This window comes from Vespula vulgaris, chromosome 2 (assembly GCF_905475345.1).
Source record: "Vespula vulgaris chromosome 2, iyVesVulg1.1, whole genome shotgun sequence".
NCBI classification, from domain to species: domain Eukaryota; kingdom Metazoa; phylum Arthropoda; class Insecta; order Hymenoptera; family Vespidae; genus Vespula; species Vespula vulgaris.
In genome coordinates this window covers 10,744,735-10,760,377 of record NC_066587.1, presented here as the reverse complement: position 1 = coordinate 10,760,377, position 15,643 = coordinate 10,744,735, and the positions used below count along the sequence as shown (strand labels likewise).

The window sequence follows — 15,643 nt, the reverse complement described above, 5'->3', positions numbered from 1 at the left end:
CCGATTGGTCGAACCATTTGGCTGATCATCCTCTTTTTAATATCTCGTTATTAAATTATCTTATCATTCAATATTATCTTTACTTTCACATTATCTTTCACATCGTTTAATCATTGGTATCGTGTATTGGTAACATAAATTTCGAATTTTTTAGAAATATTATGATAATTCATGGAAAAATACAGATAATTTCATAGTTTAATAAAACGTCCCTGAAATCATCTTTCGGCTATATCCATATTGAGCAAGCTATCCATTGGCAAGCGACCTACGCCGAGTACTCGTATAAAATGGCTAAGTAGTTAGAACCTTGGACCGCAATCAACGTTGAGTGACCTTAATAACCATACGTATGTATACATCTGCCCATGTACGACAAAGGAAACCGCAAAGTGTCCGCTTAGACATCCGAGATCATCGACGTTCTTAAGAGAGGTTATGTCTTTAAAACAAGAATATGTGTTATATATATATATGAATGGATATATTGTATGATGTATATATATATATATATATATATATATATATATATATAGCTATATATATAGGTATGTATCTTTTATCCATGCTTCTCGACTCGACTTTCTCCGTCCAAACGAGAATGCAAATTCACATTATTACATAGATACATCTAATTATAGACAACTCATTTAATATACGTAATTAGTCGAGGATATCAAAGAAATTGACTTTACCGACAATGACGTTTTCTTTTACTATTCGTGCTGCCCTCCTTCTTTGTCAAAATAATAAGCCGATAACGCTCACAGCTTTGAATGTAGAGTAAAGCGAACAAAGGAGCGCAGTGTGAAACTGAAACCAACCGCGACTTCAGAAGACAAGTATATTTTTTATTTATTGTTAGAGAACAAAATAATTTCGCGAGAAGTGTCTCTACGGAAAAAAAAAAATGAATATGGACGTGTTCTTCGTGGACTCATATCAAAAGGTGAGTTTTCTATTAACCTTTTAACATCATCGTGCTCGTAAAGACGATGACTTCTTATCGTTGAAAGTGAAAGTTCGAAGTAAAAAAAAAGAAACCGTCCTACCACATGATCTTTCGATTTCTTACTCGAATCGTTCGCTCTGTTTGAATCTAACGTTTCTTTTTATTCGATTAAAACTACCGATTTACTTTGATCATATCCGTTAATTTGATGGGTACTTGAAAAAACAGTTTATTAATCGTGATTTTTAATTTATTTAATTTTATAATGATAAATAAAAGAAAAAATTTTAGATATTACATTTACATGTTTGTTATGATTATAACGGTAATGATTATGAATTTCAATCCATCCTATATATTTACGTATACGTGCGAGTATGTTCGTGTTGATTTAATTTATTTATTTTACAATAATAAATAAAGGCAACTAGATTTTAGTTATTACATATTTATAATGATTATGATTTTAGTAAATTATAAAACAAGAAATCTGAAATCCGTCATTTTTATAGGTTTGGTAGTTCTAGTATAAAAACTTGCAATATAAACAATTTGTAATATTACTTTTCAGCCCACCCTATATATTTACGTATACGCGTACGTGTGAGTGCATTCGTGTCGATTCAGTCGATAATAGCAAAGCCTGACGTGTACTTAAATAATTCCGATAGGCCACGATTGATGTAACTTCTCTCGTCGTACTACGAGTTTCCCTGCAATTACTAGCAGTAGTCGTATGGAAAATTACGGAGTCACGTTAAATCCGGAAAATTATTGACTCGTTGAAACGAGATGTTACAATAATTCTTTAAAAATTACTAAATCTTTCTCTGTTTAAATATAATAAACAATTACGAAATACGAAATAAAAAACACGCGCGCGCGTATATTTGTGTTTGTAAATCTTTCAACAAGTATTCTTATTTTTCGTTTTTACATTATTTAAACAATATAATTATAATGAAAAAAAAAAAATCAATTATTCTTTATCGATCGATCACATTTTTAACACTAGATTTATCAATCAGTCAAGATGATTAGTTACAATAACCGTTTTAATAAAAATGTTTACTTGAAATTTTATCACATGTTTTCTGAAAGCATTATGACAAATTTGATCTAAATCATATGTATATATCATTCTATTATTGTATATATAATCAAGGTTGCATTTATCCTAAAGCATATTAGGTTTAAACTCGAGTCTCATTTTCCATGAGGCCATAATTTAAAATCTTTCACCTCGCTATAATAATATAAAAAATAATGAATATGTGTGCTAAAACCAAAAGCAAAAAAAGAACTAAAAAGAAGATATGCGTATGAACTTGATTAGTTGAAACAGATTTGTTCTTTGGAGAGCTCATAATGATATTGTACCTAAGATTTCCAAAAATATAAATACGACTGTATATATAATATGTATATTATTCTTTTCATTTTTCTTATAATATATACATGATTCTATTATATACCCTAGTTCTTAGTAATATTAAATTTTATCATATATATTATTCTATTACATACTAAATTCTAATATATAATATTCTACTATATTCTAAGTAATCTACATAATTTTATTTTCATAATATCTACATAATTCTATTGTACTAGTATATTTCCCAATCAAATATGACGTAGCTAAAACAAAGCTGAATTGTATATGTATTACTTTTAAATTTTAATTTAAATTTTGCTTCTTTTTTTATATTTTATTTTTACTTTATAATAGATAAGAGATATTTTATTTTATAAGAGCTTTATAGCACATATGGTGCACAGCATAGATATCATTTGAAAGAGAATCATACACTCATTTAAAACCTGTTTAATAACTAATATTTTCACAAAGTAAATAGCCTACACATTTCGTCAAAACATAAACAACTAAACACAATTTTCATCTGGATGGAACGAAAACAATAGGAATTATAGGGAAATCATGAGCATATAAAATTTTTAATTTTACATTAACAATACTCTCTAATACTACATTTTATGATATATTAAATAATCAATATTATTGATCTAGTACTTTAAATTCTATAATATACTAAATAATCAATATTATTTTATATACATATTATATTATATCATATATTTTTAATAGAATTATATAAATATAATATAGTGCAATATATATACATACATACATACATATATATATATATGTGTATATCTATATGTATATATATCAATCACCGATGATCCCACGACGTTACTGGCAAATTGAGTACCGAACATCGATAACCCCCACGGCAGTCAATTTGTTGAATAATTGTCAATATTTCTAGTGTTAATTATATTCCAAAAATCACTTGAAAAAATTATTGATGAATCCAACAAACTTTACAAGGCTTAAAGAAAAATTTCAGCAATTTTCGAGACTCTGAACAAAAGCGTTAACCTTTAATCAAACTGGTGGACGAAGTAATGGTGAGCGTTCGATCGAATGGAAGCAAACAAGGTTCCTAATTGCAAATAAACTTCAGTTGCTCATGGCAAACATAATCATCGTACGTACAAAAGCAATACGGAAGTAAAAGCGCGCGCGCGTGTATGTGTAGGTGGGTATGCTTATAATATATATATATATATATATATATATATATATATAAAACCCGTTTAATTGTTTTTGAATGAAACAGCGAAAAAAATGATTAACAAGCAAATTAGAATAATTTCTTCTTGCAGAATAAGATAAATTCTTGATGTCAAAATCGTTAAAAAAATTTCTCTCTTGTTTTCCTTACGATATTATTATTATCTTTACTTAATGAGATAACATACTGACTATGAAGATTTAACAAAATGATTTCTAACTGAAGAAACTTCTGCGAAAGTAAAAATAAATTCGTTACGATCGTTAGATCGTCGAGCAGAAAATGAAAATAAACACAAAACGAGAGAATAGCCCCTTCTGGCTTAACTAGTCGACTTAAATACCTATAAAAAAAAAAAAGAAGAAGAAGAAAGATGTAGACTGTATGACGTAGTAAAGGATGAAAACGATTTCAACGCCAAGGTGATTTACGTGCTCGTCGATTTCGGCTTATGAAGAGAGCTACGCGTTCAAATAAACTACACTCTGTTTACTGACTTAATGGAATGTAGCGTGAAGGAGAACCTTCACGAGTATAGAAATGTCAACGACCGTAAGAAGAAAGAAAGGAAGGAGTCGATGATGTTTCTATGTATGTCTCCCTCTTTCTCTTTCTCTCTCCGTTAGAAGAGATCAGGGCATCGAACTTTTACTCTTGAACGAGTGCGTTACCTTCGCAATACGATCGAAATCGAGTTCGCATTTACGATGATCGATTTATGATAGTCGATAGGAAAATGCATCTATCGATCTTTCCTTTCATTTCTTTCAAATATTCGTACGTCATCATCTTAAATATGATTACGTATTTCCACGATTCAAGATCGACTAGAATTAGTATATCCCATACTAAATGTAAGTAAGTGTAACGTTAATGTCGCTATTAGTCTATATATTCTAAGTTCGCCGTTATCAGAGCGTGACGTCATTCGACACAGGAAAATCTTTCAAAAAGCAAGCCGTATCCGTGGGCGAATCCTAAAACCGTTACCATGTAAACTCATCGTCGACGTTCCTTTGCCTCTCTGATCAACTTCTCTAGAAACGCTACTTTAAAACTCTACATACACAAGCACGTAACACGCACGCACCCACCCCCTACGTACACATATACACAGACAGACAAACAGACAGATAAATAGAGAGGTATATATATTCAATAAAAACGAAACGTGAAAGTCACAGATAAAAACGATCTCTCAAGATCTTCCAACATTACACTATATTCCAGCATTACATAAAAGTGTCAGTATCGTTGAGATATCCTTAAGGAAGATAGAAAAACAATAAACGAGAAAGAATGATTTCAATATCGTCGCTAACAAAAAAATACACAGATACATCGATCAAATGACCTATCAAATCGATGTAATTGTAAACGTATCGATCATTAATCAAGAAATTCGTAGATCGTCTTACTAAACAATTTTGTTGAATTCGCAATACAAAGAACACGTAATTCGAATATTACGTTACGTCAAGCTTGCATTCAATGTCGTTGATAAGTCAGCACTTGGAAAGTAAATATAACTCGGATAACGATTTAAGAAAGAAGGAACTGAAATTGTTATTTTAGTCTCGACAAGTATTACGTCTCGACTTTCTCATATAATCCACCTCTTCGAATTAATCCGCTTATTTAAAAGATATAATTAAATAGATAATACATCTCGGATCTTAAGAATTCTTCTCTAAAAAATTTCTTATATACATATTCGTTATGTTGTAAGCTTTTGATCATAGTTCGTAAATGACGCGACGTACCGATTGGACAGATTGTCATCGGTGTGAGAACGCATTTGATAAAATGCTTACTAGTGTAATAAACGTCAAGTTAAAACGTTATTCTAATACCATTCTTACATAATCACGTTCGTGATCGTACGAGCGTTTACAGCTGTTAAACCCTGTATAACTTTATTCTTATATCGTGGACCTCGTGACAAAGCCAAATATCTTAAACTCGTGTCGGGAGCGATAAAAAAAGGACGTCTGAAGGAAAGGAAATTTATAGAATAAATTAATTAAAAAAATAAATTAAATATTTAAATAACACTAAAGAACTATTGACAATACTATTCCGATATATTAAGGTACATATATCTCATATATATTTCAGAAAAAAACAACAGAGGAAAAGGAATTTATAAAATTAATTTCTTTTATATAAATTCTATTATGTACATATATGTGTGTATAAGTTAAGTATGATCTAAATTATGTTATATAATAGAATTCTATTATATATATATATTCTGTTGTATCATATTTATATAATTCTATTACATCATATCAATATATCTATTCTACTATTTCATATTGATGTCATATAATAAAATATCTTCAGAATGATACAATAGTAAAATATTTATATAATAAAAAACTATGTGTAAATTATTTAATATATAATAAGATAGCATATGATAGAATTTAATTTATTATTATACATTAATTTAATACTTGTACTAGAATTTATAGAATTATATAGATATTACGAAAATAGAATTATATATATATTATATAAAATAATAAAATGATATATACATATGATTTGGATCATATTTAAATTATAGTGCCTTGAAAAAACACGCGATGAAATTTTATGTAAACGTTCGTATAAAAACGATTGTCATCACTCATTTTTACTGGTTGGTAAATTTGGTATTAAACTAAGAAGAGAGATCGTTGATTCAACGTTGTCTTTCCTTTCTAATACCCTTCCTTTTTTTGGGGAAGTTTTACATGTTTTGTAAAGATTCGAGGAATGCATTAAAAAAGGAACGAAATACGGAAACTTGATTGAAGTATTTTTATCGTTTTGCTCTATGAGCAAAATGTCGAATGGTGAAACCGAGCAAACTGAGAGAATCGTATAACAAAATAGGCCGCAATGTTCACCCTCTTTAATGTCGTCGTTCCGTGGTGAATATCATCATGAATAATACATCGTTTCTCTCTCTCTCTCTCTCTCTCTCTCTCTCTCTCTCTCTCTCTCTCTCTCTCTCTCTTTCTCTCCCCTTCACTTTAAACCTACCACCATCACCAATATAGAATACATACAAAAATTGAACCTTGATGTTTCTTTACTTCTAAATGAACTGAACGAAAGATAAGATAGACTTAGAAAAAAATTATATACTTGTGTTAGGAATGTAACGTCCTTGACAAATTTGTCGTCATTGGGCAAGCCTGATACATACACATGGATTTTAGTAAAAAATTACGATTGATTCGCGAGAAAAGTACAGCTACTCCTCACGATAAATACTATTGATTCAAATTCTCACGTCGGTCAATCTTCCGTGTATGCTCCTCTATTCTTTTTACGCTCTGAAAAAAATCGATGTGCCACGTGTTTTATTTATATCTGAGCGAGACGTTTAACGAACGAAGATACAACGGATCGAAGAGTACAGTCGTAAATATCTCCTTTTCAATCGAATAGAATATCGAAAAATTGATCAAAATGACCACGAAAAAATGAAAATATCAGACAAGCGGCTTAACTTACTATTAACAAATAAAAAAGAAAAAAATAGTAAAGAAGAATAAATGGTACTTCGATACACGCGAAACAATCTGACCCAACAAATACGTATGTATATATGTACGTATGTTGCATTTATAGTGGAAAATGTTCGATCGGAACAAACAAAATGGAAAAAAAAAGGAAGAAAGGACTTTTTTCGAAACAAAAGAGGTGTGCAAAAGGCAAGCACGAATTCGGCTACTAACGTGTCTATTCTTACGTTCATATGGCTATTTACATTCGACGCTTGACACCATTCCGATAGCGGATGCTCCGGGCCAAGCCGAGGCTACATTGTTCGCCAAAATACGTGCGCGCGCGCGCGCGCACTTACACACCCGCGCGAACACTACGTTCTCCTGTTAGAAGCAATATATTCCATCAAAAGTTCGCTTTACTGATTGTTTTTTTGTTTTTCTTTTTAATAAAAATAGTAACTACGTGTAAACGGCGACATTCAATTGACTAGTTTCAAATGTATCAATTATTATTTGAAACGGTTAACGTTAAGTATATCTTTGATCGATATGAAAGTTGAGAACTTAAAAATATTTGAACATGACTATAAATAGTACCGTAATGTACCGGTCTTTGCTTAAGAGGTTATCGTCTTCGTCATTTATACATACGTATAATACACGCGTTTACGCATCATAGAAAAGATAACGAGATCAACCCGGTTCTAACCGTTCGTAAACCAACCAAACCTGAATCTCGAACGCGTGCGCGTATATTAAAATGATATCGATGTAGTCTTCTGCTAAAGACGAACGACCGGACATGAACTTTGCAGGTTGAAATTATTCTACGAACTAAATGAAAACTTTATCGAATGCTTCAACTTCCTTTTTTTATTTTCTCGTTTGAAAATATTTCCGATTACTTCCGCATTGCGTCGCCACAATTCTTCGATAGATTTTCTAACGGTAATAATCTCTGTTACTTTTGAAAGAAGAACAAATGAACAAATTCGAAAAACAGCTGTAAAATGTTTGAAAGTGTGACTCTAAAAAAATCAAACGAATGATATTTAACCGTTATCTTTAACAGATTCGTATCTCCGTTTAACTATAAAATTATGAAAATAAAAAGAAAGAGAAGAGCTGCTTACTCGTTCCTCCTGATAATATCCAATTACGTTGACGACGCATTTGCGAAGAATACGTACGCGACTTTTTATATCTCTCGATTGTTCCGCCACCGTTTGCCACGTTTTCCCGCGCTCGTATCAATAGCAGCAGGAATATGAGTAAAAAAGTACGAATCGACATTAACGGTTCGACGGATCGTCGAGAACTGGCCAACGGCCGTTACCCCCACCACTAGCAAATATGTTCACGCGTCCTCCTCGTCGACTCTTAACGACGCGGCAACGACAAATGTAAACACAATGACAGCTGATCGTCTCGTCGAATAATTCAACCGATTCTTCTTCTACCTTGTAGTCCTTCCCCAAAAGCTTTTTATTATCTCTCTCTCTCTCTCTCTCTCTCTCTCTCTCTCTCTCTCTCTCTCTCTCTCTCTCTCTCTCTCTCTCTCTCTCTCTCTCTCTTCTACATATGCGAATAACCGTGCCAAATCATACGATTTATGTAACCGTATTTCCTTGCTACGAATCGTGCAGAACATTGATCACACGATCCTCTTCCCTCTCCTTACTCTTTTTCTACCTCCCCCACCTCAACCATTTCACTCAACTTCGCTCATTTCAAACATGTTTACGCGTCTTCTTCGTTGAATCGTTATGTACATAGATATGTCTAGATGAAGGTTCGTACAATTAATTGCGAAGTTAAAATATTTTGATCTGTTATCCCGCTATGTCATTGATACATGTAATTGGTTAAAAATATATCTTGTTTTTCTAATGCAAGAATAATAATTAAAAATTAATGTTTTAATTTAATATTTTAACAGATTTTAAATAATTGTGTTAAATACATATATCAATGAATATATTTCGAAGAATTTCATGAAAATATTTTTTATTTTGATATTCGTGAATAAAAAAAATAAATGTATTATTTACACACGTTACATTGTCATGTTATTTTATGGGCGTAGGAATACTGCATACACAATATTTTCTTTCCATAAATATTCAAAAGATATCTAAAAGAATTATATATCTGTTTGTCTGAAAAAGATAAATATTTATATTTCCAGCATAGAGATTCTTCTATGTATAATTAATTTGTGATATAAGTTTTAAAAAGGAATAGTAAGTACGAAAATAAATAAAAATAATTAATCTAGATATAAGTTTTTTAATCCTTTGCACTTGGAACCATTCCGGACGTTACCTACCAACAACTCGGCGGCACTTTGTCGAAAACGTGGACTTAGGAATCACGTTATATTATAAAAGATAGCTTTGGAGCCAAGTAATGTATTATAATGATACTTAATTTATATAAATTTGCAGACATTGAGGAACATATTTTTTATAAAAAAATTAAAATTTTATTCCTTATAATTTTTCACAGTAGATAAACTTTGAAGCAATTCTTCTACACCATTTTCATCGCTATCATTATCTACGAGATTTCTTCGTTTTCTTGTTGGTTGGATGATATCACTATCACTACTATCGTTTTCTTTCGGATTAATATTTATTTTTTCTAAGATGTCTGTATAAATGTACTATCTGGAATTCGTCTTCATTACTGTTTATATCATAAGACTCACCCGTGTTTTGTCATTTTACCATTGTTCTAATAAATCGGTAAATAATTCGTTTGGAAATCTTTAATTGTAGAAATCGTAAATTATGAAATCACAAAACGATATATACCAAAACAATATTACTTTCCTGATTCTTTAATTTATTAGTGTAGGAATTTATCCATAATGCTCGACGCTTCAATACGCATTGAGTTCAGTTTTGAAAATCTTTCTCCAGTTTTAGGATTGCTTCTTTATTTTATCAAATTTCATTATATCGTACAAGGTATACTCGCATACCATTTCCATACCAAATCTATATACCAATACTACATATCAAATCCTCTCTTATCATTTATTCTCTCAGGGGATATCCGAGTGCAAAGGATTAAGTAATGTTTTTGTAAACGAAAATTAAATTTGTCATTTCTTTCTGAAGTAATCTGTAGTAAAAAATTATTTATTATTATTAATTTCATTTTATATTTGCAACAAATAAGTACTTTGTGCTTTCAAGTAAACAGGTATATAAAATATTTTCAAAGAATGTATATGAAAGTCATATAATTCTCGAAAAGATACCTTCGAAATTCTTAATTTACAAAAATCAAAATCAGCTTTAATATACAAATTTCTGAGATTTCATTAATACCTGCTCCAAATTAAAAATAATAAGCTAGATTTCACAAATACGAATTTAACAAAATGTTCTATTACTGTATAATAATAATAATAATTATATATATACTAATAAATGAAAGTTCTTTGATTATAACCATATATCTTTCTTATTTCATAAGTTTCTTAGATTTTTTATCATAAATAAGTAATATAAATAAACTAAGAAACTAAATAAACTAAGAAAGATATAATAAAATACTATATAATATTAATAAACGTTCATCGACAAATTCTCCATGTCATTTATAGTATTCATTAACGGTTCAATCCCCATGGTCCAAATTAAAGATATGTCTGTATTTATAGTTACTTCAGGATATTTGTCATACGTATTTGAAGTACTCACTAAACCACCAAACTGCATAGATGTATTATCTAGAAACCATTATAATCTTATATTCCATAATGAATATAACTTTTTATATATATTATATATACCTAAATTCCATTTTAAACCAGTCGTCGTTATCTGATTAACAGGTGCACCTATCGGCAATAGCCCACACCAATTATTTTCTTGAAGCAATATGTCAGGTATCTTTATCCTGTGAAAACCTGGCTTTAACAGCCATGTTAATGAATCACTTGCAACTTGTATTATCTAAAGAAAATGATCTATTATCCACTTAACAACAGGTTTTTTTCGCCAATAAACATTACCTGTATATTTTGTATAATTTTATCAGCTTTATAAAGCGTATTAATATTGCCAAGTAAATGGTCGAATCTACCTGAATTTTCTACTATTACAAATATACCATGTAACTGCAAAAAGAAATACTTTTTATAGAAAAAGTATAATATTGAAAGTATAATGTCGTTTGAAATAAATTTTATTACATTTATATTCTCTTTCTTAATATAAAGATCCAATTGCATTAATGCTTTTGTATAATCTGTAAACATTTGATCAGGCGTTATGATAATTTTTGAACCAATATCTTGTAATCTGTGGATGGTATATGGTGAAGAACTATCCATATCGCCGGAAATAAAGGTTGGTACATATTTACTATAACTTCCATTAAGTACATCTATTCCTTGTTCCTTTAAATAATTTAACCATCTGTGTGTACCTCCATCGACAGTAATAGTTACTTGTGCTACAAAATATCATCTATGGATTATACAAAATGTTATTTGTATTAACACATGTTTTTATTACATAAAAATATCACCAACCTTTTTCCCAAAGTTGAAGCATCAAATTGTGCTTCAAACATATAGGACTATTTAATATAATAACAGCGTACTTATAATCTCCAGTGATGTGAAAAATGTTGAGAGGATCCCAAACATTCTTCTCAATTTCCAATTCATGTTGCATCCTCACAGTTAATTTGTATTTTCGATAAACTAAAAGTTAAATAAAAGAAAAGTGAGGTTAACTCGCAGAAACGTAAAAACACATGTATCTCGAAGCAAACAGAATATAAAAATACAAACGATTTCTATCGTGATTAAACTTAACGTAACAGCTACATTGGCTACCGAAAAACGTTTTGCTTTAAGAGAAATCTTATATAACGATTACTTAACGATTTTGAAAGAAATTTAACATGATTTATGAAATAACCATTACATAGTACACACTATAAAATTACATTGAGTAATACATCTTAAAAGAGATGTACAAAACTTTTCATTCAATTTGGAATCAAATAATTACTGTACGTTGTATTACATATATACAGATATATGTTTGTATATATAGATTTGCAGCCAATGAATATAGTTCTCTTTCTTTATGAATATCGTATACTTACATCGATATTTTTATCATTATAGGAAATAGGAAGCTTAGTGGAATTGAACGTTGAAAAACTGAACAACGAAAGTACGTATTTAAATAAATGTTATAAAGTCTTTGTTTGTCGATAGCATATTGATCTTTTCTTTAAATTGATATATATATATATACATGAACATGTGCTTACATATCGTGAAACAAATTTTGACCAACATATAATAAAGTATATAATTAAAATACTTGAATAATTTTAAATGTTACTAGCACATTATTCGAAGTAAACGCAATAATAGATGTAAATAATTGATAACGTATGAATATCTGTAGAATTATTCGTTTTTTACGTAATATTGTTAAAAGTTTCTACTTACGAAATTAAGAACTTAAATAAAGTACTGGATAAGCTGACTCGATACAAACTAATAAATTGTCTTTCTATATGCCATAATTATCAAAAATTAATTCTCTTATCTTACATCATATGTTCATTTTTGGCAAGTGGATTTGTACACTAAATTATTTTATTATGCGAGAAACTGTTTGTTTAAGATTTCGTAAGAATTAACTTTCCGAAATTTATTTTAGTAGAAAAAACTCCAAAAAAAAGAAGTAAAAAAGAAAATGACAAACGCGTAATTTTATCGTTTTACGTATGTATATATATATATATATATTTTTTTTTAATATAATCTTATGAAATCATATTTTTCTTTTTTATATTAGATGTAAACTACATAAAGAAAAAACAAATTATACCTAAATATATTAGAGTCAGCTATCTATTCTAGATTGCTGCACGAAAAGTATGTTAGTTCAATGTCTTCTACAATTTGGATTTGGAAACAAATATCTGGCCTTGCAGCAAGATATAATGATGTGGTATATGCACGTCCTATGATTTCACAGTCTCATGAATTTCTTGTTTACTTTGGTGGCGATATTCAAGTATATACAAAATTATCTTATTCCTATTTTTAGACATATCACAAATCTTCATAGTGCACTGTTTTTCATTAGGATTTGCAAGAAAATATGGTAAAATGTTCAGAAAAGAAAAAATATACAGAGTGGAGTTTGGACAATACTGCAAATATACTATCACACAACTTTCCTAAATATCATGTATTCGTTATCCGTCCATCTAGGTAAAAGCTTTTTTTTTATATTACGTAAATTAATCAGTGTATTATATTTTAGAAGATTATTTTATTATGTTACATCAGGACATCCAACGTATTTAGTTGCTTTGATAATTTTGTAAAATGCAGTGATTATGGAATTCCAACATTCTTTTCTACATACAACGCTTTAGAAAATCTTCAAGAACTTGTTAGATCATTTTGTACAAAACTTAATACATTGGATGTAAATCAGGTAAACTTTTCTTGATTAATTTCCTTGTAATATATTAGTTGGTTTTACTGTTTTAAACGTCTATATAATTCTTTTTCTTCAGGATACAGAGATATATACACCTGACAAAGTAAATCTAATGTTAATGGCTTTTAGCAAAGGATGTGTAGTATTAAATCAATTTCTGTATGAGTTTCAATATTATCAATCACAACTGATACCCGACGCTAGTATGATAAATTTTATAAATAATATTAAAAGTATGTGGTGGTTAGATGGTGGTCATGGTGGTTATAAAGACACCTGGGTTACGGATAAAAACGTCCTTGAATCATTAGCGAAGTTGAGTAAGTAGATATTTTATAGGCAATATTAATGAACTACTTTGATATCTTCCATCAATAAATTTTAATGTTAATGATAATTTCATTTTTAATACAACTTAGAAATAGATATTCATGTACATGTGACACCATATCAAATTCAAGATGCTTCTCGACCCTGGATCTCTATGGAAGAATCTTGTTTTTATAACACGCTACAAAGTTTAAATGTTCCTATACAACGTATTGTACATTTTGAGAATAAACCACGTAGTATAATAATGCATTTCAATATACTTAAAATTATAAGAGATACATAATTCTTATATTAAAAATAAAGACTAGATGAATATTAAAATAATCTATATAGAAACAGTCAGTCTATTACAAGGTCGATCTATTATAGAAAACTTTACTTTTCATTTTTCTAAATTATCAAGGAAGCCATACATAGATAATCTGCTTCTCTATCAGTAATGTCAAAATTATGCAAATAGAATAAAACACAACTTCGAGTTATATTACAATTATGTACACATATATATAAATAAACGTGAAATAGGAATGTACTCCTAAAAGTAAACCTATTTTCCTATATCTTCTATATACAATGCAATCTTCAATTGCATAAAATTTATTTTTCTTTCAGAAAAAACATTTATGGTCAGAATGTCCTCTATTAACATTTATATGTACAGTTTGTTTGGCGATAAGTGATTCCTTTTGATTCTAAAAAAGCAATATGTTATTAAAATGGACTTGATTAATAAAAGTTACATTTGAAATGTAAAAGATTACTCACCATTAGCGATATATAATAATAAAATTTCTGCCCACTCATCCGAGCCATCGCAACAGTCACAATAACCGTCGTTAACTTTATAGGAAGGAATTTTTTCTAGAAATAAATACATGAAAATCTATTTCGTTCGACAGGATATTTACGTTAATAGTCATTAGTTAAAAATACCTTTAAATTTTAACGAAGACCCCTCACAATAAAACGTACCATTGTTACATGCATTTGTACCTGGTTCGTCGCTACCATCTAATGGACAATCACAATAATCGTCATTTATTTGAATAAAATCTATTTCTTGTTTCGAGGAGAAACAGACAAACTTGTCTCTAGCATTTGGAAGATACTTGGTGATATCTTCGTTACGTGTGCCACGTAACGAAACAGTTCGACCATTTTTATCTCGTATTAATTTAGAATATTTCGGTTCGTTCCATTTTGAACGTACTTTTCCAGCTACGATATAATTAGATGTTCGTACGGAGCCGGTTATTAATTTGCCTACGATCTCGCTATTCAATTCTTTGAGATAAGATATTTGATGTATAAAAAATATTATACCAGTGAAAAATACAATAAATAATATGTATTTCGATTTTGGCCGGCTGAAACGACGTTTACACAATGTTTCACTTTTCATATCTGTATTTTCACTACTATCATCAAATTATTAATACTTCTTTACAAAGACATATAGATGTGCAAGCATAACGTACATACACTATTTATAAGAACACCACGTACATCACAAGGAAAATATTAAATTTAATGTTCCTTACAAATTTCCTACTTTGAAAGCTTCCCAAATTTTGTCTAATATTAACTCTTTACTATATATTCTGTGTGTTTATCGGCCATTTGTCAGAACAGATCACAGCGCCGATAGCTGCAGGAATGAAAACTAAAGCTTGGTAGTTCGATAATTAGATGCACACGATTATTTTGATCGTATAATGAAATTCGACGAGTTCATAAAAAAATATCGATTAC

The 15,643-nt window shown here is 29.6% G+C and overlaps 2 protein-coding genes across 5 annotated transcripts; one reads left to right on the top strand and one right to left on the bottom strand.

The window, feature by feature from the left end:
- Positions 1-581: 581 nt before the first annotated feature.
- On the top strand, positions 582-14,423 carry LOC127073026 (mitochondrial protein C2orf69 homolog). Of its 4 annotated transcripts, none has more exons than XM_051014012.1 (7): positions 582-949; positions 12,217-12,265; positions 12,902-13,123; positions 13,196-13,323; positions 13,402-13,552; positions 13,635-13,878; positions 13,978-14,423. In XM_051014012.1, the coding sequence occupies exons 3-7, from the start codon at positions 12,995-12,997 to the stop codon at positions 14,172-14,174; spliced, it is 849 nt and encodes a 282-aa protein (XP_050869969.1). In that variant the 5' UTR covers positions 582-949; positions 12,217-12,265; positions 12,902-12,994; the 3' UTR covers positions 14,175-14,423. The 4 variants fall into 4 exon arrangements, with proteins under 4 accessions (XP_050869969.1, XP_050869968.1, XP_050869970.1 ...); XM_051014011.1 differs by having other exon boundaries at positions 583-949; positions 12,967-13,123; XM_051014013.1 differs by lacking the exon at positions 582-949 and adding an exon at positions 11,781-12,098 and having other exon boundaries at positions 12,967-13,123.
- On the bottom strand, positions 9,078-15,643 carry LOC127073029 (thiamin pyrophosphokinase 1-like). The gene is made up of 7 exons (XM_051014018.1): positions 14,825-15,643; positions 14,657-14,752; positions 11,611-11,784; positions 11,269-11,531; positions 11,089-11,193; positions 10,867-11,029; positions 9,078-10,803 (listed from the first exon to the last, which is right to left on the bottom strand). The coding sequence occupies exons 1-7, from the start codon at positions 15,291-15,293 to the stop codon at positions 10,637-10,639; spliced, it is 1,437 nt and encodes a 478-aa protein (XP_050869975.1). The 5' UTR covers positions 15,294-15,643; the 3' UTR covers positions 9,078-10,636.